The sequence below is a fragment of the Haliotis rufescens genome, unplaced genomic scaffold (genome assembly GCF_023055435.1).
Source record: "Haliotis rufescens isolate VD_foot unplaced genomic scaffold, xgHalRufe1.0.p SCAF_3, whole genome shotgun sequence".
Taxonomy (NCBI): Eukaryota; Metazoa; Mollusca; class Gastropoda; order Lepetellida; family Haliotidae; genus Haliotis; species Haliotis rufescens.
In genome coordinates this window covers 31221690-31244954 of record NW_025964001.1, presented here as the reverse complement: position 1 = coordinate 31244954, position 23265 = coordinate 31221690, and the positions used below count along the sequence as shown (strand labels likewise).

At 38.1% G+C, this 23265-nt stretch overlaps 2 protein-coding genes across 6 annotated transcripts in view; one reads left to right on the top strand and one right to left on the bottom strand.

Annotated features, from left to right (window-relative positions):
* Nucleotides 1–1356: 1356 nt before the first annotated feature.
* On the bottom strand, nucleotides 1357–20837 carry LOC124145998 (basal body-orientation factor 1-like). Its single transcript, XM_046516010.2, has 11 exons — nucleotides 20682–20837; nucleotides 19507–19623; nucleotides 15928–16051; nucleotides 13146–13355; nucleotides 11611–11691; nucleotides 11392–11462; nucleotides 10113–10326; nucleotides 9301–9572; nucleotides 6847–6999; nucleotides 4909–5088; nucleotides 1357–3342 (listed from the first exon to the last, which is right to left on the bottom strand). The coding sequence occupies exons 1-11, from the start codon at nucleotides 20723–20725 to the stop codon at nucleotides 3201–3203; spliced, it is 1608 nt and encodes a 535-aa protein (XP_046371966.2). The 5' UTR covers nucleotides 20726–20837; the 3' UTR covers nucleotides 1357–3200.
* A 189-nt stretch (nucleotides 20838–21026) lies between these two features.
* The window catches only part of LOC124145971 (ectonucleoside triphosphate diphosphohydrolase 5-like), a 32954-nt gene continuing 30715 nt past the window's right edge, over nucleotides 21027–23265 (top strand). For 2 of the 5 annotated variants that reach the window (XM_048402846.1, XM_048402848.1), the window contains exon 1: nucleotides 21047–21095. In XM_048402846.1, coding sequence (XP_048258803.1) covers nucleotides 21054–21095 — 42 coding nt within the window. In that variant the 5' untranslated portion in view covers nucleotides 21047–21053. Of the gene's footprint in view, nucleotides 21096–21243; nucleotides 21266–22672; nucleotides 22692–23265 lie in introns of those variants that run through there. The other 3 variants (XM_048402850.1, XM_048402849.1, XM_048402852.1) reach the window with 3 other exon arrangements.

Here is a 23265-nt window from a genome sequence, read left to right as displayed (position 1 = left end):
CCTAACTTCAAACTTATGTAAAGTAATGGAATCAATGGCTAAAAATAGATTACAACATTACTTAACCCAAAATAACATCATAAACCCAGATCAAAGCAGTTTCACTCCTGGCCGCTCAACCCTAGATAAGCTCGCCCGACTAGAACAAGATATTAAGACAGGACAACTAAATAAACAATATACCACAGGCATCTTCTTAGACTTCTCTAAAGCTTTCGACATGGTATGGCACGATGGGCTAATACAAAAACTTTAAAAAATATGACTCAAAGGTCAGGTAATAAACAAGACTTGTTTTGTTATATACAGTAACCTGTTAGAATCACAAAGCATGTTTTGACAGCATAGCCGTGAGAGCCACATTATACAATCACGCAACCATAACCATTGCCGGGAGCGCCACATCGATTTGGGCTATCTATTTTCGAAATGTGGCTTTGCCGGCCTGTAACCGCTGTAGCAGAGTCTGGATGCTGCTGGTGTTCCGTAAGTGTTCCATATCAGGCTCTGGCAGATTGGTGGACTTTGACAATGTTGTTGCGTCAGAAAAACTCCTTTGTATGCTTTGTCACCAAAGACGTTGCCATATGAAGTGGTCCTAATCAGCCATTGTAACCAGAGGTCAGGCCAACCTGGGGGTCACATGATGTGCCATACAGTTGGTGCTCTGGGACACATTGAGACCTCTTGCTACAGCCGATTGATTCTCCTTCTTCCAATCTGACAATGTGGTTCCATTAGTGGCATGACTTCAAATTCACAGTTGAATACATGTAGTTGCAAAACCAACAATGTTTTGGCAACCAAGAAGCCCCCTACCCCCAGCTATTATTGTCCTATTCATGAGGTGACAGATGCAGAACATGCACATGCACATTCACTGATCTGTAGTTACTTTTCTGTATTGTTTTAGGGTTGTGCATTTGGTCATTGCATTATTAATTCATTAGCTGGTTTGTGTGTTGCATGATCTCATCTTTCAAGGGTGGGTAGCCCTTAAGCGCTTCAATTCTGTGCATCCCTTAGCCCACCTAGATCCACTGATTTCAGGTTTGAATCCTAGTTTCAGCCTGATTATCATTGACCGCCTCCATGGTCTAGTGGTTGAGTTTCTGCCTGGAGAAGTGCAACAATCTTGAACAATCATTTCACCTCACCTCACCTCACCACCTGATTATCATCATCATACCCAGGTTTCACCAAAGACGTCTTTGGTTTCACCAAAGTGATGTTTTAACATCTACGGCTGACATCACTTTGGATCACTCTGTGACATAACTGAAGACTGTTTGAAGAACAACTCATTTACTCATTCATGAAGAGCTACACCAAATAAAAAATCACAATCAAGTAAAACAGACTTCACACTTTAATCATCTACCAATACAATACTTCATCAGCTCAAACACGTTTCTGTCCTGGACATATACACAAACTATGTACAAAATTAATTTATTTAAGAACTAAATGACACTGGAAAGATATTAACATAAAAAAAATATATCTCTGAATTTTTCCACAAAGAAGATGACCAACCTAATACACTACTGGCCAAATCAAGAGTAATACTATAAGATGTTAACACTAGTATTTCATCACATTGATAGGGTTAGCAAGCAAGTTGATGGTCATTGCTTTGTTCTAAGACTTCAATAAATACACGGTTCCACACTATCACAGACAGGATTCAGGGTATGTACAAAGTAGGTTTATAAAATATTGACTATAAAACAGTGTAAAGTGTAGAAAGACACTAGAATACTGGGGTTAGAGTAATACATTAGGTATAATACATAAAGGCTTTGGTGGAGCATTCAGTCCACTAGGGCAAATACCATGAGCTGCATCAAGTCTAAGATCTACCCTGAACTACTGACTTCAACATCCATGCTGTATGGTCAGTAAACATGCTCGAGCTATGAGTAACTTGTTTAATGAAGTATACTTTTACAGAAAGGCTTGGGTGAACCATCAATTTAAGATTGAACCTCAATGGTACAATGTATGAAACCCATTCTGGGCTGAAATATTGCTAAAAGTGGCATAGCCCCTTACTAACCCTCTACAGAAATGTTAGATTAGAAAAAGGGCAAAATATGAAAAAAATATTCATAAGATGTAAATTTGTTCCCATGAATAACATAACTATTGTGCTCTCTGACAAAATATGTTAAACTTTTAACCATTTGGTTTGTTTTATACAGCATGGGTGATATTTAACCTTCTATTTTACTGTATATGCATTTAATGAATGTATAACTTTCCCCTGTTGCTATATGGCTATATTTAAGTCACTCACTCACTCATAACACGGCCTGAATATGGTCCAACTCAGTATCAAGTACTTGATGCAGCTTGCATAATCTGCTACTCTAGGGGAGACAACTGGTTTGGAAGGATAGGATAATACATTTGGTTTTGTTGGGAAGTAAACTCGTCAGTAAATGTCAAATGTAGTGAGCATATTATTTTTCTTCATCCACAGTCATCACTTGCAGCAGCTGTTGTAAGTAATCATCATATATTTCATTTTCAGTATCTTGAATACTAGTTTGTGTGTTTTTGAAATTGATTTTTATCTGTGCTATTTAATCACCTGGACAGGTGGACAAAACAAAGTTGCCATTCTCAAACCAGCTGAGTAAGGTGATGTCGATTTTGGTTAGATGCTGGTATTGATTTCGTATTATGACAATGAAGACAGCTGTTCATGACATCCTTGACACGCATCAATTTCCTGACATTTGCTGACAAGTACAACAATAAAGCACATTATAGTGAAGGCAAGGACATGGTTGGAGCACACAATGCTGGTTGCAGGTATATGGATTTACAAAATAAACGTATTGTAAAAAAAATATCGCAAACACATGGTTAAATCTGTGTTACCAGGACATACTTCAATATCGCATGTAGATGGTATTGCTCAGAATTACCAGAATCCCTGTGTTCAGAAGCCAGATTCTTTAGTAACATTCAACTTGGTAGTAATTCAAAATCAATTGGATAAAAATAATGTGACATTTTACATTAGACCATTTCTATCTATCCCAACCTACACGTTCCAAGAAGTAATGACTTCAAAATGCCTCCTTTGAGACAGTAAGTTTTTGACTTCAAACAGCCTTCAATCAATCAAGAAAGGCTTTGATTTTCATGATATAACAAATACATAGAAAACAAGAAGACAGTTTGGCACATCATGATGCCTGTGGTTCCACCAGCATCCCCAGGTTGCCCCCGATGTGTGGGATGACAGCATGAGGGTTGAGGTCCCCAGGAAGGTCGACCTTGGCCTGGGTGAGGAAGGTCAGATCATCAGCATCAGCATCCTTGTGGTCTCTGCAACACAAGACATGAGGTGGAAACACGCAACACAAGCACCTGACATACATACATTCTGTCACGTTAAAGTGTTCGGTCTTAGATCAAATTCAGAGCGAGTATAAATCTGTTATACTACCTCTAATTTCAAAACACAGGTATATCTTCTAAACAGACATCTGTGTCTTGACATTTCTTACACATATTTGAGTATGGGTAATCTTTTGGGCATGCTATTCATAATTATAACCATTTACAGTAAACTACCGTTATAACGAACTTGAAGGGACCACCAATTTTAGTTTGTAATAACCATAGTTGGCATGTTTTGCCTATAAACTTGTACTGTAAATGTGTAAGCACTTGATTGATGAAACCCTTTTTATGTCAGTGTTAAATGAATTTATTGATACAACATTTCACTGTAAATGTTCTTGCCTTATAATGATGCCAGGGTTTTACGCAACGGACAAATGTTGAGAATGGATGAAGAAAAAGAAAATACTGCAAGGGATGCATAATAATGTTTATTGTACCTACAGCGCATCAAGAGCAGTTATGGGTGTCATTTCATCCATCAATCATGACCACTGCCTACATGATCACTGATTCATTCCATGCTCTAAAGTACTTATTAAAATGTACAGTACACTATACCATTTCATTACTTTACAGGATTTGTTTGTTTTGCTTGTTTATTTGATGTTTAATGCCGCACTCAGCAATATTCCAGCTATATGACGGCGGTCTGTAAATAATTGAGTCTGAACCAGACAATCCAGTGATTAACATCATGAGCATTGAACCACGCAAAAGGAATAAAATGACACGCATCAACCAAGTCAGACCACCCGATCCTTTTTAGTCACCTTCACTTTACAGGACCCTCATATTGCCTGGAAGGACCCTTCAATTAACTATTGGGGGTCACCTGGGCCCACTTGCACAAAGCGATCTTAGCGCTACGACTATTGTAAGCCTATGTTAAAGCATTGGAGTAACGATAATCTTAGCGCTAAGATCGCTTTGTGCAAGTGGGCCCTGGAGCCCTACTTTTGTAAGTCAAGGTAAAACCCTGTGATGCACCCTTGTATTTAGAGCTGTGGGCATTTCATTTCAGTGTCCACTATCAAAAGGGAATCTCTGCTGTGACTACTGTAGATCCATGGTGTGGGACTTCTGTTCTGCTTAGTCCAGAAAGACCCAGTGCCTTGCCAAAGTCAATATGTGTAAACGAGGAACTGACGGGTCTGAGGGTCCTTGTTTTTGCATCTTGACCTCGTCAACAGAAATCATTCGTTTTGTTAAACCGAAATTCAGTTTAAAGTTTATGAAGCCCTTTAACCCTCCTCTGTTTCATTAGAGTAACCTAGCTGTGAACCATTAAATGTTAGGACCAGATGCCATCTTGTTTTCTTGCAGATGAGTCAATATTTATCATGTTTATGTACACCAAGTCAAAAAGCTCAGTGTCAGTCACATAACTTGGGGTCTACATTGAAATGTATTATTTCGTCACATGGTATATTTTAGCCAATGGAATAGCAAGATTCTTATAGAGGCATAACAACATCAAATACTGACCCATCAGCTTGTGTGAGGCTACTCTGTCTCTCCATATGTTGACCCTTTATTGTTGGCAGGCCCTGCGCTTTGTCAGTTGTGGTTTCTGCACCGTTCATTTTGGCAAAGAGGAAGCGGAGCACTTTTTCCTTCTGTTCCCATGTGAGGTCACTGATATCAACCTTCCCCGTCACATCATACCTGTAACATACATCATACTGACATCAACAGAGCATGTCTTTGTAACTTGACATATTCAGTTCAGGTATGACTATCAAAGGGGTACACAAAGTATGTGATCTAGACTATCTGTTGTCCAACTTCCACTTGTGTTGAAGCCTCAGTGGCTGAGGGGGTTAGGTCGCTGTCTTGCTGTGCTGACGATTACGTGTCTTACTCTGAGATGAGTTCAAATCCTGGATGGGTCCCCATCCAAAAAGTACACAAATTTGAATCTTACTAAGAAAGCATAATCTCAAATATAACATGTTAAATATGAAATTAATTGGTTAATAATACCTTCTGATAATCGTATCTCTGTAACACATTTCTAAACCTTAGTGAATCAAAAGGAAACACCTAGTTTAAAGCTTTATACTTCACCGCAGCCATGAACACAATTGTTACCTGGGAATGTTTTGTGTGATATTTGGCCACATTATCAATAACACAGTTGGGGATTAAATTAGCATTACTGTCTGTTGGACATTTCAATGACTAATGGACTAAAACATAGTGACTCCTGAAAAATACATCCACCACACTGACATGCATCCACTATTACCCTGCATATCACATCTCCATGAGTCCAGGGTAATTATCATTATCATGATAATAGAATGAGGATTCAATGCATAGGATAATCGAGGATGAAATACATGATCAAACAGTCTAACTAAACAGCATGCATATACACACACAAACTTACTTGATTTCCTTCCTTTAATAGCAAGATGCAAATACAAAGTGAATTCATATTGATTAAAACCTGAGAATGTTCTCCCAATAAGAAATCACAAGACTGACATACATAGTTTATCAAGGTCAGAAGGAGACTAACAAGTGAGCAGTGCTTAACATCACAGTAAACATTGTTAAACAGTATTTCATTTATTTCAGTGTCATGTGTGTTTTGAAAGGGCAGACTCAAAACTACACAGACATTTACATTTTTGTACAACAGACAGGTGTCAATTTAGTGATGACAAACCAAGGAATGTAGCTAGGACAAATCTTGGAATCAAACTGACGATCAGCTAATCTAGGAATAGCACCATAGTCCACATGGCCACCTGTGTCCTTCTCATGACAGTAATGTTGTGAATACATTTTTATGAATACACCGTATTAGACGTAATAAGCGCCGAGCTCTAATAAGCGATATTTGCTAATATATTGGCTAGTGAACAATCCCAATTAGCACCCCTTCCGATTGGTCAATGTACAAAAGACTTATTTATTCATGTATAATACGCACTCGTGTGTTATATGAAACCTTAATTATGGGCAATTAAATTCTGGAAAAATATATCTGTCGTATATGAACATTTCAGGCTGTCAGCATAAACCATGAAATTTATTACTCAACTCCAAAATAATATTCTAATCATGCTAATAAGAGCCCCCTTTTTCTAATTTTGAGAGCGCCCTGTGCGCTTATTACGTCGAAAACGGTAGCAGGCTTTGCCTCCAAACTGACATACAATGTGAGACACTTGACTAGGGGCCTGCTCCAAGGTTTTCAATACAGAAGACACTCTGCTTCTTCACTAAAGCTTAACTGTCATAATGTGTGGACAATAAAGATAATTACACTCATGTGTTAATTCACTCCTGTTACTACTAATGTGTCACAATTCTTGTATTTTCCTTGTGAAATACAAAAAGTTGACATTTGTTTCATGAAGTCAGTATGACAAACCCATGCATGTGACATTCTCTCTATATCCAGCTACTCACAATCTCTCTGCTGCCTCCAGGTCCTTGAACACACTGTTGGTGCTGGTGTCCGACTTGGTGAACGTTCGGATCTTGGGGTAGCTGCCTTTGCCTGCATGTGCAAACAGCATCCGGTGCTGATAGGCTGCTTGTGCATCACGCCGGTACTGCGCTCTGGAGACGGGGAAGGTTACATATAATTCTGTAAGATTCACTTGATGTGTTGACGCTCAACATGACTTGTCTACTTTCCTGGAAACCCTTGAAAATGCCTAAATATGATCATGGTGAAAGAGCAATATAATAGCCTATAAACTATGATTGTGTTTGATTTGGAATGGTATTTGATGAATTAAATGCCCTGTTCTATTAAATGCCCAATCTTTTGAAAACAAGTTGTCCAATTAAAATAACACATCATACTTTCCTTCTTGTCTGTCTATTATTTTATATAATGTATATTAATTACTTGGAAACTTAACACTGTCAGAACAAAGTTGAAAAAGCAGTATTGTATTAATCTTTATCATCCAAAACTGGCTCCCACAGGAGATATCGTTTGGGTGAGATCAAGCGATATCTACACTGTAGATATCGCTGCAATGAAATTGCATCACAACGCTTTGCAGACCATTGTGACGTTATTGGTTACGAGTGTTGATATATTTGATATCAAAAGACACTTGAGTGAGAATCTCTATATACATTTTCATATGTCCTTGGAACTTAACATGTTAAAAACAGTAAATCTAAATAGAATTCTTTTGGATTTTTTCATGTTCAAATAAAGTTTACATAAGTACCGCCAATGTACATGCACAATTTGTTTATTGATTATATAATACTTGAATTTATTTTATTATGTTTTATGTTGATCCAAACGTAGCTTAAAAACAGAATGAATTATCTTCCAATGTCAATATGTGTTTGTATACATGCAATTACATATATTACTTTTCAAACCAAACAATCAAAACCTAGAATTAGGAATATAACACAATGACTTTCTGTAATGATGATATTATTTCCTTATCATAGAGTGCACATTCTGCAAAAAGGGTGAGCGTGTAGACTGTGTGTAGAAACCTGTATAACATACTCCATACAATACACTGCTGTGTCTCAACAACTGTGGACAGTTCCAGTTCTAGGTGACTTCACAGTAAGGAAAGAGAGTGTTCACGTGCACAATACCCAAACACATTACAAGACAAATCACAAAATAGTGCTAAGATATATACTCAGTCTGATGCATTGAAGTGTTTTGGGTTCTGAAACATCCCCAGTGCTAGTTTTCAATTTTCATGCTCAGTCTAACTAATAAAAACACCTACATATCACAGGTTATCAATGAGTGATATCATTGTTATAAGCTGAAGTCGGCAATATTCAGTCATAAAATGACTGCCGGTCAATAATTGTGTAAGAGCAAGGCAAACTAGTGGTTGATAGTATAAGCAACAATCCATGGCGTAATGGTACATTGACATAGAATCAGCAGTCAAACATCATGACAACACTATGCTTATTTTAGCTGCGTTTAACAGCAAGATTGTGGCACTCGGGACCTATTCTGACCTGGAATCCCCACATGGAGAACAATATAAATGATTTCTGGTTTTATTATTTGCAGACATGATGCAGAGTGATGAGACAAGATTCAGATGCCCCGTGAGAGTATTGACCTCTTACCTGATCCCAGCTAGCAATGCATATAGAATAAGTCATGTATTGATTTATAATATTCCAAATTTTAACATAAACATGATAAACATGGTAACTGAGATATATAATCGTCAAATTATATATACACAACCCATTCACAATCTAATGAATGAATTTGACGATTTGAAACCAAACCAATTATATTCACTCAGGCCATTAATGAACCAGAGCACTGCCTATACAAAGACTTGACCAACAAGGAAGGGACAGAGTTATTCTCATAAACAAATAAGAATACATTCATGAGGAGGGATAAAGCATGAAACATAGGAAATTTCAAATTTTACCTGCAAATCATCCCATGTATATATTGTAGGCTAACCACCCATGAAATATTGAAACAAATCCTACCAATAACGTTGTCAAGTTACTGAGCAGTGTTTGAAGGCCAAGATCACAAAGGGTAGAAGATTGGGTTTGTAAATGTATTTGAAATAACTTTTGTCATGGCCAAGGCAACATCATGACAAATCAGGGGTGCCTTTTTTATTTCGGTCTCATTGGCAATCAAAATGGTCTCATAAAGCCAGGATGTTGTTTGACGATTTGACAACAAAATTCCAAATTAGAAGAAATTTCATTAAAATGACCATGCAATTTTACCAGTGGAAAATAATCACGCATTTAATGGTTGATTCCTCAGCTGAAAACTGAAACACAAATCATTAATGAATTGGATGATTTGGAACAGTGCTAGCTGCAGTTAATTCTTCGATTTTATAACTAGATCTAACATGTAGTCGCACTCACTGGTTAGCTGCGATCTCTCCTTTCACTTGCTCCAAGGCTTGCAGGAAGAATCGCTCCAGCTCTGTCCGCTGGTCCAGAATGTTTTTAGCCAGCTTCTTGACTTTGTTCATCTCCCTTGTCTTCATCTCAATGACTCTCTGGAGTTTGACAAGCTCAACCTTGGCAGCCTCAGTCTCAGTCTCAGCTGTCTCAACCAGAGATTGTTTCTCTCTCTCAAACTCTCGAACAACATGACTCAGAGACTGTTCAAGCGTTTCCTGTTTCTCAGTTAACTGAAAGAGAAATAAAAAAATTTTGTTTGATACATTCTACACCAGCTCTGTATTCGATGGAAAAATGCATCACACAAAAATGATTAGAATAACATAAAACTTATTTTGTGTTCATTCCCATAGGGGAATTCAAATAAATACATAACTATACATAGTCTCAAGCTTTCACCATCCCGGCCTTCATCAGGCAACCCATGTTGGTTTAGCATTATATGATTCAAGCTGCTTTCATTGCTGCAACTGAATTTAGCTAACTGTGATGTTATAGCCATTGTCCATCATGACGTCATGACAAGTATGAAATCATGGCAACTTCTGTCTCCACACAAGCAGTTCTTCACTAGCTGGGGGAAGGGACATCTTTAGATATTTATCACCCATAAGCATGGGTACCATTCTGACAAAATCAAGGATCATAATTAGGGCAATTCTGGGATTCATACTCATGAGCAAATCCTGGCACAGCTAAGGGATGCAACTCTATACAGTGAATTGCAGCACCTGAGATCACATAAAGGACATAAGGGCAGCATGGCACACCTGTTTGATCTCCTCCTTCTGCTGTTTTGCCTGCACCACCTTGTTCTGGACCATCAGCTCATTGACCTCCTTCTCTCCCTGGAGCCGCTCACTCAGCTCTAGGAGTCGCTCACGCTCCTTCTTCAACATGTCCCCCTCCTTCATGTGGTAGTTCAGGGCCTCTGTCAGTCTCACATTCTCCTTGTACACAGACTTGGTTGTCTCATCCAGGTTACTGCAGCAAGGAAGTACAAAAAACTACAGTAAACTACGTTCATAACGAACACGCTTATACCAAACTGATGGATATAATGAACTGTTTTGGGGTCCCGTCCATTTCCTGTATATCGTCTGTATATGAGCCTATAACGAACTACGGTTATAACAAACTAAAATTAATGGTCCCTTTTAGTTCGTTATAACCACAGTTTACTGTATTTGCCAAATTTGAAAATCAAATGTGATTTACAGAACCAAAATAAGAGACCGAAATAACTTGGTAGAGTCCACCAGCTTAACTATTACTAATTTGACACATATAAACGTATCTAGTTGGATTGACATTATTCTAAAAACCAACTTCAAGGCTATAACATTTACATGAGCTTCAGATCAAAACAGTCTGTGACCTACACTGTGGCAGATGACAAATTTGACTTTAAGTACTCTAGACATACTTTCACCACAGTCTCATGGATGAGTATGGTGTATAAACATTATTCAATGCAGTGATTATTATGAATAATCTTATGAACATGTTTACAAGAAAGAAAGATGAGAAAATGTTAATGTCTGTCTGGGAAAAAGGGCAGGATCAAGAATGTTCTAAAACTGTGAACGAAAAGTTAAAATCAATGCACTGAATGAAAATCCTTGGCTATACCACTATGCTTGGTGTCTTTGTTGTAACCTTCGTTACAGAAACAGACCAACAGTGCATTTTGACATAAAACACAACAATGGAAGGTTGTTATAGAGGTTTGTGAGTGAGTACACCATAATGCCGCCATCAGCAATATTACAGCTACATGGCGGCGGCCTGGTAGATACCTGCATTGAACTAATTAGCTTTAGTTCTGTAGGAAAGAACTCTTATGGTAGTTAACTTTCGTTAAGGCAGATAACCTGGCGATTAGGTGTCCCACTCTGGCAGTGTGGGTTCGAATCCCGGATAGGACTCAACTCAAAAAAGTACTAGAATCTGTACTTTACTAAGAAAGTGTTATCCCAAATATAACATTTGTTAAACCTTGATATACTTCTAAAAAGATTGCATTGCCTAGATTCTACCCCAACTTACGAAATCGCCTCTGTGTGAGCCTTCTCAGCCAGTTCAGCTATTTTCTGGTTAGCTTCTTGTTGCAAGCGCATCTGAAACAACCATAGCCAATGTTCAGTACATACATGATAAAACATCACCATGGTCTCTCACTGTTAACAGTGACACTGTGACATACATTTTCTCTATCTTAATTTGTTACTTCCTGTCGAAACTCCCAACCAAATAAATATATCTAACCTTTTCCTCAAAGAATTTCTGTTCCATCCTGGCAAGAGTAGCCTTATGTTCCCTGTTGGCGCTGTGCATGGCTTCCTTGATCTGGAAACGAAAGGTCAACATTTAAATTTATCCTACATTTATCACCACTACCATCACCACTGAGGAGGAGTCATGTGTATACTCCATCACCACTACCATCACCACTGAGGAGGAGTCATGTGTATACTCCATCACCACTACCATCACCACTGAGGAGGAGTCATGTGTATACTCCATCACCACTACCATCACCACTGAGGAGGAGTCATGTGTATACTCCATCACCACTACCATCACCGCTGAGGAGGAGTCATGTGTATACTCCATCACCACTACCATCACCACTGAGGAGGAGTCATGTGTATACTCCATCACCACTGAGGAGGAGTCATGTGTATACTCCATCACCACTACCATCACCGCTGAGGAGGAGTCATGTGTATACTCCATCACCACTACCATCACCACTGAGGAGGAGTCATGTGTATACTCCATCACTACTACCATCACCACTAAGGAGGAGTCATGTGTATACTCCATCACCACTACCATCACCACTGAGGAGTCATGTGTATACTCCATCACCACTACCATCGCCACTGAGGAGGAGTCATGTGTATACTCCATCACCACTACCATCACCGCTGAGGAGGAGTCATGTGTATACTCCATCACCACTACCATCACCACTGAGGAGGAGTCATGTGTATACTCCATCACCATTACCATCACCACTGAGGAGGAGTCATGTGTATACTCCATCACCACTACCATCACCGCTGAGGAGTCATGTGTATACTCCATCACCACTACCATCACCACTGAGGAGGAGTCATGTGTATACTCCATCACCACTACCATCGCCAGTGAGGAGGATTCTGGGAGACTAGTCAAATAAACATTAACTGTAAAATGCTATGGATGTCAACTTGGATGTATAACTTTTTTAACTTTATCTATGTAGATATTTTTTTTAAATAACTATAACACTAAGCTTTAGTTGAAGGAAAGATGTGTGTGGAATCCTCGAATCCTAGGATTATCATGGATTATTGTGGGAGGAAAGTCAGAAGAATTAAACGTTTACCCCTTTGGTGAAAACTCATGAGCACACATATAGTACTGACAATCAACAATGTTGACCTGGGCCCACTTGCACAAAGCGATGTTAGCGTTAAGATAATCGTAACTCACATACTTAAACATAGGCTTACGATTGTCTTAGCACTAAGATCACTTTGTTCAAGTGGGTGATAGACATGTTATTAGAGCACACTGATGCAGAAACTTTCAAGATGTGAATTTAGAAAATGTCATAACAGCAGACATCCTAAATATTCTGTAACACAAGCTCTAACGGCACCGGAGTCAGATACACTTGTGCCATCCTCGATTATCCAGTGTATCAGACAATTGATCCATTCACCACCACAGCTCGGTCTGAATCTGGGTCAGTTGAAATGAAGGCGAACATAGATGACCAATAGGCATGGTTGTTGTATCCCCCGACATACCTCATCCAACTCCTTCTGCATCTGACCACGGCGCCGGCGGAACTCCTTGACCATCTTGAGTTCCGACTGCATGAGTTCCACCTCACGCATCTTCTCACCCAACTTCTCCTCCAACTCATTTATCTGCTTGCTGAAGTCCTCCACAATCACCTCCTTCTCCTTACGGTGCTCCTTCTTCATGTCTCGCATCTGCTGCTGCAGACGTTCCAGCTGAAATTTATACATGTACATTTCACTATAGATGATATACTCATAACACAACTGAACTATTTACATTGTGATATAGATGGTATAAACATGTACATTGTATTATCCACGACATACACATACACTACAATATAGACATCATACACAAGAGCAATGTAATATAGACAACATATTGATGACAGAGCTCAAATATACACATGTACAATGTGATACAGGCACACTAATGTACATTGTGATACAGACAACATACTGATGAAAGAGCTCAAATATACACATGTACATTGCGATACAGACAAACAAATGTACATTGTGATACAGACAACATACTGATGACAGAGCTCAAATATACACATGTACATTGCGATACAGACACACAAATGTACATTGTGATACAGACAACATACTGATGAAAGAGCTCAAATATACACATGTACAATGTGATACAGGCACACAAACGTACATTGTGATACAGACAACATACTGATGAAAGAGCTCAAATATACACATGTACATTGCGATACAGGCACACAAATGTACATTGTGATACAGACAACATATTGATGAAAGAGCTCAAATATACACATGTAAATTGTGATACAGGCACACAAATGTACACTGTGATACAGACAACATACTGATGAAAGAGCTCAAATATACAGATGTCCATTGCGAGACAGGCACACAAATGTACATTGTGATACAGACAACATACTGATGAAAGAGCTCAAATATACACATGTACATTGTGATACAGGCACACAAATGTATATTGTGATACAGACAACATACTGATGAAAGAGCTCAAATATACACATGTACATTGCGATACAGGCACACAAATGTACATTGTGATATAAACAATGTACTGATGAAAGAGCTCAAATATACACATGTACATTGCGATACAGGCACACAAATGTACATTGCGATATAAACAATGTACTGATGACAGAGCTCAAATATACACATGTACAATGTGATACAGGCACACAAATGTACATTGTGATACAGCAACATACTGATGACAGAGCTCAAATATACAGATGCCCATTGCGAGACAGACACACAAATGTACACTGTGATACAGAAAACATATTGATGACAGAGCTCAAATAGACGCATGTACAATGCGATACAGGCACACAAATGTACATTGTGATACAGACAACATACTGATGAAAGAGTTCAAATATACACATGTACATTGCGATACAGGCACACAAATGTACATTGTGATACAGACAACATACTGATGAAAGAGCTCAAATATACACATGTACAATGTGATACAGGCACACAAATGTACACTGTGATACAGACAACATACTGATGAAAGAGCTCAAATATACACATCTACATTGCGATACAGGCACACAAATGTACATTGTGATACAGACAACATACTGATGACAGAGCTCAAATATACACATGTACAATGTGATACAGGCACACAAATGTACATTGTGATACAGACAACATACTGATGACAGAGCTCAAATATACACATCTACATTGCGATACAGGCACACAAATGTACATTGTGATACAGACAACATACTGATGACAGAGCTCAAATATACAGATGTCCATTGCGAGACAGGCACACAAATGTACATGAAAAACATTCTTCCATATCATCACCAAATCATCAGCCTCATCACAAGACTGAAATAACCATTGCAATAGGGCTGGGACAGCTAACTCGTGTACTCAGGTCAGGTGGGTACTGAGTAGGACCCGTGGTTCGTCAGGTGATATATTGTTTAATGAGAAAACATGGTTGCCTACAAGTCGCGAATGTTCGCATATCTTTCTTACGATATGTGCATTTCTTCTGACTTTTATATGTTTTGATTTGTTTTGTTTGTTGTTGTTGTTTAATGACGTACTCAGCAACATTACAGCTATATGACGGCAGTCTGTATATAAATTCAAGTCTGGGCCAGACAATCCAGTGATTAACATTATGAGCATCGATCTACGCAATTGGGATACGATGACATGCAACAACCATGTCAGCGAGCCTGTCCACCTGATCCCATTAGTCGCCTCTTATGACAAGCATAGTCGCCTTTTACGACAAGCATGGGTTGCTGAAGACCTATTCTACCCGGGATCTTCACGGGCAGGGATAATTCTAGGGTGGGGCCTTGTGCTTTTAGCCCCTAAATTTGAAAAAAGGCCTACATTTTTACATACAATGGGGCATTTCTACATTGTGCTGTGTGGGCAACTGTGGGCGTACCACTGGAATAGTCAAAGCTTTTACATAAAGGGCCCATGTCAGAAATTCCTAGAGTGAACCCTGCAGGGATCATATGTTTTGAGTTAAGATCACCTTTAGTCAAGGTCAGTGTATAAATGACCAAATCGTTTTATATGTATATCTAAATACTTTTGCCAAGGGTCCAGTAAAACAATTCCTAATCGGACATTTTGTACCCAACTCTTGAGCTCTCCTGCGGGTATCTGGGTAGTAAATTTGAACTCGTCCCACCTCTACATTGCAATATAGGGCCATACTCATACAATTTCACAGACAATGGAAATGTGCAGGTGTTTTGCTAAATTGTACCTGTGTATCCTTGTCCTGGTCCTGTTTCTTGAGGTAGGTGATGACATCGATGGTGTCCTGCTCTGTCTGTAACATCTGAGTCTGCAGAGCATCATTCTCCAACATCAAGTGTTTGGCATTGTCCCTACAAAACATAACCATGTTCAAAATATTGTCATGATCACGCACATCACATACGTGCATACACAAATCCTGCAGTTAATCACAAGATATGTAGGTGTGACTTCACTATTTTAATGTTTGGGAATTGTGTGAGTCTGTGTAACATGGTAAGTTGGGTGTAAACCTTCAACAGAATTTAAAAAATCTGTAAAGAAATATAGACATGCAAACTGAAAAACCTACTTTGGGAACTTACGCACCATTTTTTTGTACATTTTGAATGCATAGTTATACACAAGCAACACACATTTAATTTGTTAATGGCAGTATATGTTTTGTTTTTTATGCAAATATGCAGCTTATCTAGAGCACTATTGCACTTCTGCTCAGAGAATGTAAGACGGCTCTGATACCCATAACCCTGCCTGTGCAACATTTTTGTCCAATAGCAATAAAAAAATGTCCAATAACAATAGACCACCTCCGTTGCCGAGTGGTAGGGCATCCACCTGGAGAGTGGAAGGTCGTGGGTTCAATATCTGGCCGCGTCCTACCAAAAGATGTTAAAAGATGGTACTAGTGTTACCCTGTTTGGTGCTTGGCATTTAGGTGAGTGAGTGAGTTTGGTTTAACACGGCTTTTAACAGTATTTCACACACACAGACACACAGACACACAGACAGACAGACACAGACACACACAGACAGACAGACAGACAGACAGACAGACACACAGACACACAGACACACATGTGCATGCATGTCGCACAAACTTACTACCTGGGTACCCACTGTAGATCTCAAGAGTTTGGAACAAAATGTCTGATTTGGAATTGTTTTACCGCAGCCCTGGCTAAAACTATTTATAGACATGTATCAAATGATCAGGGCCTAGATTTTCGAAACGATCTTAGCTAAGATAAATCTTAACTACTTACGTTCAAAGATAAGATATCTTAAGGTTAAGATAAGATAGATTTTCGAAAATATCGTAAACCTGTCGCAGATCGTTCAGAGTTACGATACCTATCGTAACTCTGACAGAGAACTCATTTGTGTTAGAGATTGAAAAAGCGGGGTGTTTCCCAATGACGTCACGGGGATTTCCCAGCTGCTGACAATAACAACAACATATATAAGTGACAGGGAATTCATAATCACATTGTCAGGTCACATTGTTAAACATGCACATATTTGAGTGAAATTCTGTACAATCCTACATGTAGACGTTTTTTTCTTATGATAAATGATGCCATGACTACCCGAACACAAATATCATTCGTGTGCCATGCAATAGCATTTTTCAAAACCGATAAATGTTATAATCAATAAGTGTAGTGTAACCACACTTTAGCTATTAGAATTGAAATGTGAACTGTATGATATAAACACATCGCGTACAAAGTCAAGGACGAAAGTAAGGGACGTTATTCTAAATGACAATGACGAGACCTTTGATCAAACTGCATATGCGTTCAGCATTTAACATGCGTGTTCAAGTCTGATGTTAAGTGATGTATACTGTATATTTTTGTGTTTATGTCAAAAGTCAAGTTTATATTAGTGTAAACATCAACATTATACGTTGAAACACTCAAAACAAAAATTGTTCAGGAAGCAGGGCACCCACAAGCAAGTTTTTATAACAATCTAAGCTTGTTAAGTTTGTTTTGTTACTTATGTATCCAATATATTTCACGAATTAACCAAGGACTTAAATACGATATCAGGCTATTAGTATTTAGATGATGAAATTATTTTTGTATCTATCTCGATCCATAATTATTTTCAAAATTTAAAAGTGACACTAATTTTCGTTCGCAATGAGAGATAATTTAGGAATTGTCAAGTTATGTTGTCTCATGGAACACGCCACAAGTTAACGTGAAAATACATATAATGTGGTCATTTTCTATCCTTTTAAATTAAGTAGAGCTTATAAACTGATTTGTCTGATTTAAATCTGGCTGAGGAGCAAAATACTTTGTAATTTTAAAACCGGTTTATTGAATGCATAGATTATTGTGTTGAAAATGGGTATTTTATATTGATCAGTAAATTTCATTCAATAAACTTTTTTTATGCGAACATATATTGGAAAGTGAATTTTGGACAATGTGCAAACTGCTACATGTTGATGAGAACCAGAACGAGCATGGGAACCCATTTTTTATTTTATTTGTCGATATGAAAATCTGTGCTTAACTTTTGCTGTCAAAATTTGTTCAACAGACAGTTTTTAATCACTTTTTATCAAATATTTGTCTTTCAAGAGGATATAGATAACATAGGTATTGAATTTAAAACGAAATAAATTACAATTACTTTTGCAAGAAAAATATTAGATATTGTATACAGATATTTGATCCCATGTATTTCCTTGTTAAGTCAATAAAATGCGAAAATAAAAACTAAAGCATTGACACAAATGCGATCCAGAAAAGATAACAGCGGAACTCTGCGCTTTATGAAAACTGTAACATTGAGCAAGGTGTCCCAGGCGAATACAAAGGGAAACCACTCTCAACTAGAGTTTGAACTAAGATTAGCTCCCCCTGAGTTATCAATGAGGTCACGGTCATTACTGGAGCCTGCCGACACCTTCCGTTTTTATCCTTCCCAAATTATCGAAAAGGTATGTTGTTTCACACTTCAGCATTGACTCGGATAGAAATATATTGTAAGCTATCGACTCCACAGTTATGTGGATCGCTGTCGCGATTAAGAACATTTTTGACGTGAAATCCTTGATGCTTTCTTCGTTTTTTCGAAGTGTCAATTTGAATCACTCAGTTTTACAAAATGAAATGTCCATGTTTGAACGTAAAGCAGACATATTGTTTGGCAAAATATCTATGGAAAAGTATGCCGCCATCTTGGATGAAGATAAAATAAACTTACGACAGGTATGGGGCTATCTTGGATTTACGACAATCTTAAGATATCTTAGGGCTACGATAGTTTCGAAAATATGCTACGATAGCCTACAATTTCCTTACGATAAATTTACGATAATTTTAGGGCTACGATCGTTTCGAAAATCTAGGCCCAGGTGATGCGTACACTGATGTTGACGTTAGCTGTATCTTTACTCAAAAATTTACAAGTCAATAGGAATGGGTGCATCGTTTGATAGAAATGCGAACATTAGTAACTTGTAGTGTAACCACTGAGCTGTAGAGAGTTTTTTTTGGTAAACAATATATCACATAACTAACCATGGGTCCGGGTAGTACTGTGGGTACCTGGGTCCTAATCAGGGCCCACCGGACCCAAGTACCCAAGTTACCCATCCCAGCCCTAGTTAAACCCCATTTCACCTCACCTCACCTCCAATAGCAATAAATTATTCATAAGGTCAGATCAATCAACTTCTATCAGATAAGCCTACATGTGTTCGATAGGTTGGTATTATCAAACAATACAGCATATCTGAGTGTCATTTCAGTCCAGTGTATCTGAAGGACACATGACTTACCGGAATTCCTGCTTAGACCTTTCAGCCACATCCAACCTTGATTCCCATACTCTTGAGTTTGCAGCTGCAATTGCAACAACTGATTCATTCTTCTTTGTTTTCTTTGATCCCTTCTTCCTGCAATAGAAATACACAGCTGTCAGGAAAATATTACAAACTGATCTTCAGGTTGGTTTATTGAAAGTGTTTCAGTCAGGCTCGCTGACTTAGTTGATGCATCGTATCCCAACTGTGTCTATTGATGCTCATGATGTCAATCACTGGATTGTCTGGTCCAGACTCAATTATGGACAGACTGCCATTATATAGCTGGAATATTGCTGAGTGTGGCTTTAAACAAAACAAACAAAAATACTTATTTGTTTTAAGCTCCCCTTTAGAAAAAAAACACATGATCACGACTGTCGTCTTAGAAAACCATCAATGTCGCATGATGTCAACAATCTTCAGTCAACAGTCAACAATCGTTTCTAGTGTGATATTATTCCGACCTTTATGTCACAATAACATTCGAAACATCAACGTCTGGATGACGTGAATTATACACTGGTTCGCATAAAGTGATATTTGCACTAGTGCATATACAATATTTATGAACTTTATGGGTAATAAATATATATAATCCACAGGTATCCAAAATACTCTGCAAGAGTACCAACCTCCTTAGACACATCTACACACCTACCATATTCCTGTCATTGCATAAACAGTTGTGTCAGTAGACATAAATTCTAAATTGGAAAATGATGAGTCTGCATTTAACTTTTGCGATGTCTTTTTTTTAACAATTTAGGTACAGGCATATACTTTTGGTCCATCTATACATTTGTCCTACGACATGAGTATAATTTATGGCGTGTAGGTTTATAGGCCTACAGTCAAATAAAATATGCATATTTATGGGCCTAAACAGCTGCTTAGTGGTATTTTCATTCAACCAAAAGTTTTAATCTGACTAAACCTGTTTTCAGGTTAATAATTAAAAGGATACAAAACATGTACTACATCACGGTGGACGGACTTTAATATTAAAAAATAGGCCTAATTCTGAAAAATATTAGCCTTATATCGCTACTAAATATGGCGCCTAATTATTTTCTGAGTAAATAGGCCTAGAAGTTTATAAACATTGAAGATTCATATCATAATCAGTTCAGAAACATAAATTGATTTACCCCTTCTTTCCCTTTCCTTTGCCCTTTTTAGACTTTTTAGGCATGTTGGCTTGTTACGTGTTGGTCTTTCCTACAACAGGTTGAGCTACTTGTCAAACATCAGTCGGATCGAAGCAACCAGTACAGTGAGTGGAGCCAAGATGGCGGCTGATTGTTTACACTGTCATGGAAACAATGCTATCGCACAAACGAGATTTATTAAAACAGCCCTGGTAAACAGTATTTATATTTCCGATTTTATTTTAATGATAACTATGATCATAAATGTAGCTCTGAATATGAAAACTTAAGTATATAAAAGATAAAATCATTTAAAATGTGAAGGTTGTTTATGTTTTGGGTCAAGGTCATTTATATTTATCGGGAAGCGTGATGTGTCGAAAGAAGATTCGTCTCCGCCACTTTCTACATCAAGTAAGAAACTCTTTGTTAACTGAATATGTTAAAACGTCCCACCGCTTCTATCGGCAGTTGTTCATTTGGTGTGATTAAGCTGTTAATTAATTATCTAAGACGAAAGACATTCACGGTTCAAATAATCGGTGCACGCGGAAAAAAGTTTCTTTTTGACATTCTCTTGAGTGGTACGTATGCACATCCATGGTATGTAGTAAAGTGAGGAAGCAATGCATGGTCATAAACGGGAATCCTTTCACGAAATCTTAGCTTAATGTTTTTGACATGAACTTATATACATGTTTATTGTATGGTTTTATACCGTATTCGACGTAATAAGCGCCCTGCTCTAATTAGCGCCAACGGCGATATTTGCTAATATTTGGGCTAGTGAACAATCCCAATAAACACCCTTTCCTATTGATCAATGTACACAAGACAAGTGTGTAATACGCACTTGTGTGTCATATGTACCCTTAATTATGGGCAATTAAATACTTGAAATATATATCTGTCGTATATAAACATTTCAGGCTGTCAGCATAAACCACGAAATTTACGATCTTTCAACTCTGTTTTGTTTCACCAAAATAATATTCTAATTAGAGTCCCCTATTTCTAATTTTTAGAGTTCCCTGGGAGCTTATTACATCGAATATGGTATTCATAATTGGGTTTTTTAGCTATAAGCAAGTCATCTAGTTTCATTGCTATAATTAGGGGAATGCTGAACTTTACCTTGTGCATCTTAGGGTTGGGTAGCTGTTGCCCATCAAACATCTCTTTATGTTTCTATAGGCGCCCCTTGCCAATCAAACACCTCTTATTATTCATAGAGTTGGATATACCCCTTGCCAATCAAACACCACCTTTCAATTCACATGGTTAGTTGTGAGTTAGGAAATGGGTTAGTTATCTCCTTTATTGAATTATTCCAGTGCAACTTTATGAGAATCTGTAGTTTTCAAACTTTGGGCGCAGATCAGTAGGTAAACGAGCACTTATTTCTTGTGATAGCTCCCTTGGTTACTTGATGGCTATTTAGACTAACTTATTTGCCTAGCTTAGCTTCAACAATGTTCGAATTGGCAACGAGACAAGTTCAATCCTCAACATAGCACTAATTAAAATCTGAAGAATTGCGTCAGGCTAAATACGGTACTCCAGGGATCAATGGGCTAAAGATATTAGTTGGAGTTAACCTATCCTCAAACAAACACTCCTAAGGAAGATGCATATGAGGTCAGCAAATTAGCGCTATATGAGGAAAACTAAATTGCAGTCTTCTTGAAAGAAGCTATCCGACTCAACAATAGAAAAAAAGACGGTTGTCAATATTAAAATATTTCCACGTTGTGAATGGGCCGTTACAGCCACCAGATGTCATTGTGTACACACACTCATCTAAAGATAACACCAGATGTGTCTTTTATCATTATAGTAGCCAGGTGTCTATAACAAAGTATTGATTGAAATGAATATGAAAAGTAATATACATGATATACACATGAAAAGATTTATCAGTTCTTTTATCCACCACTCCATGCATGGGAGACTCCAAGATGTGGTCTGACAGGCTGGGCTGTGTCAGTTTATATTGGATTCTTATTTCAGGTTTGTTGATCAATCAGTTTATTGTTTGTTGATTAACACCTTACTTATCAATATTCCAGCTATATGGTGTCAATCTGTAAATAGTCAAGTATGGATCAGACAGTCCAGTGATTATTATACTACTGAAAAAGAATAATGGAACTGATGAAATGATAGTGAAGGTGTAATGACGATAAATGCCTGTAAAATTAAGTCGGGCGTGTAGGTCAATATCTGATGTGTCCACCATGTTAGGAGATATATGCTCGGCACCTTGATGGCATCCTGTTGATGAACTTGTGTATGGTTGCCCTTGGTATTGCCCACATTATGACAAAACTGCCCCCATACTGATTATGGTCAAGAATTGTTGCCCTTGGATGCTGCTCAGCGGTGCATCATCAGCAATGTTGTCTGCCACCTGTGAATCAGATGCAAATTGACACACACCCCCATCATACCCACAATTTGCCATTTTGACTGTTCATTGAGATACTGTCTTGGAGGCATTTTTAAGAGTTCCTCTACAGGCACACACACTGTGGTTTCTGTGTGCACGTGCATCACATGCTGTTCATGCATGATGTGAAATTTC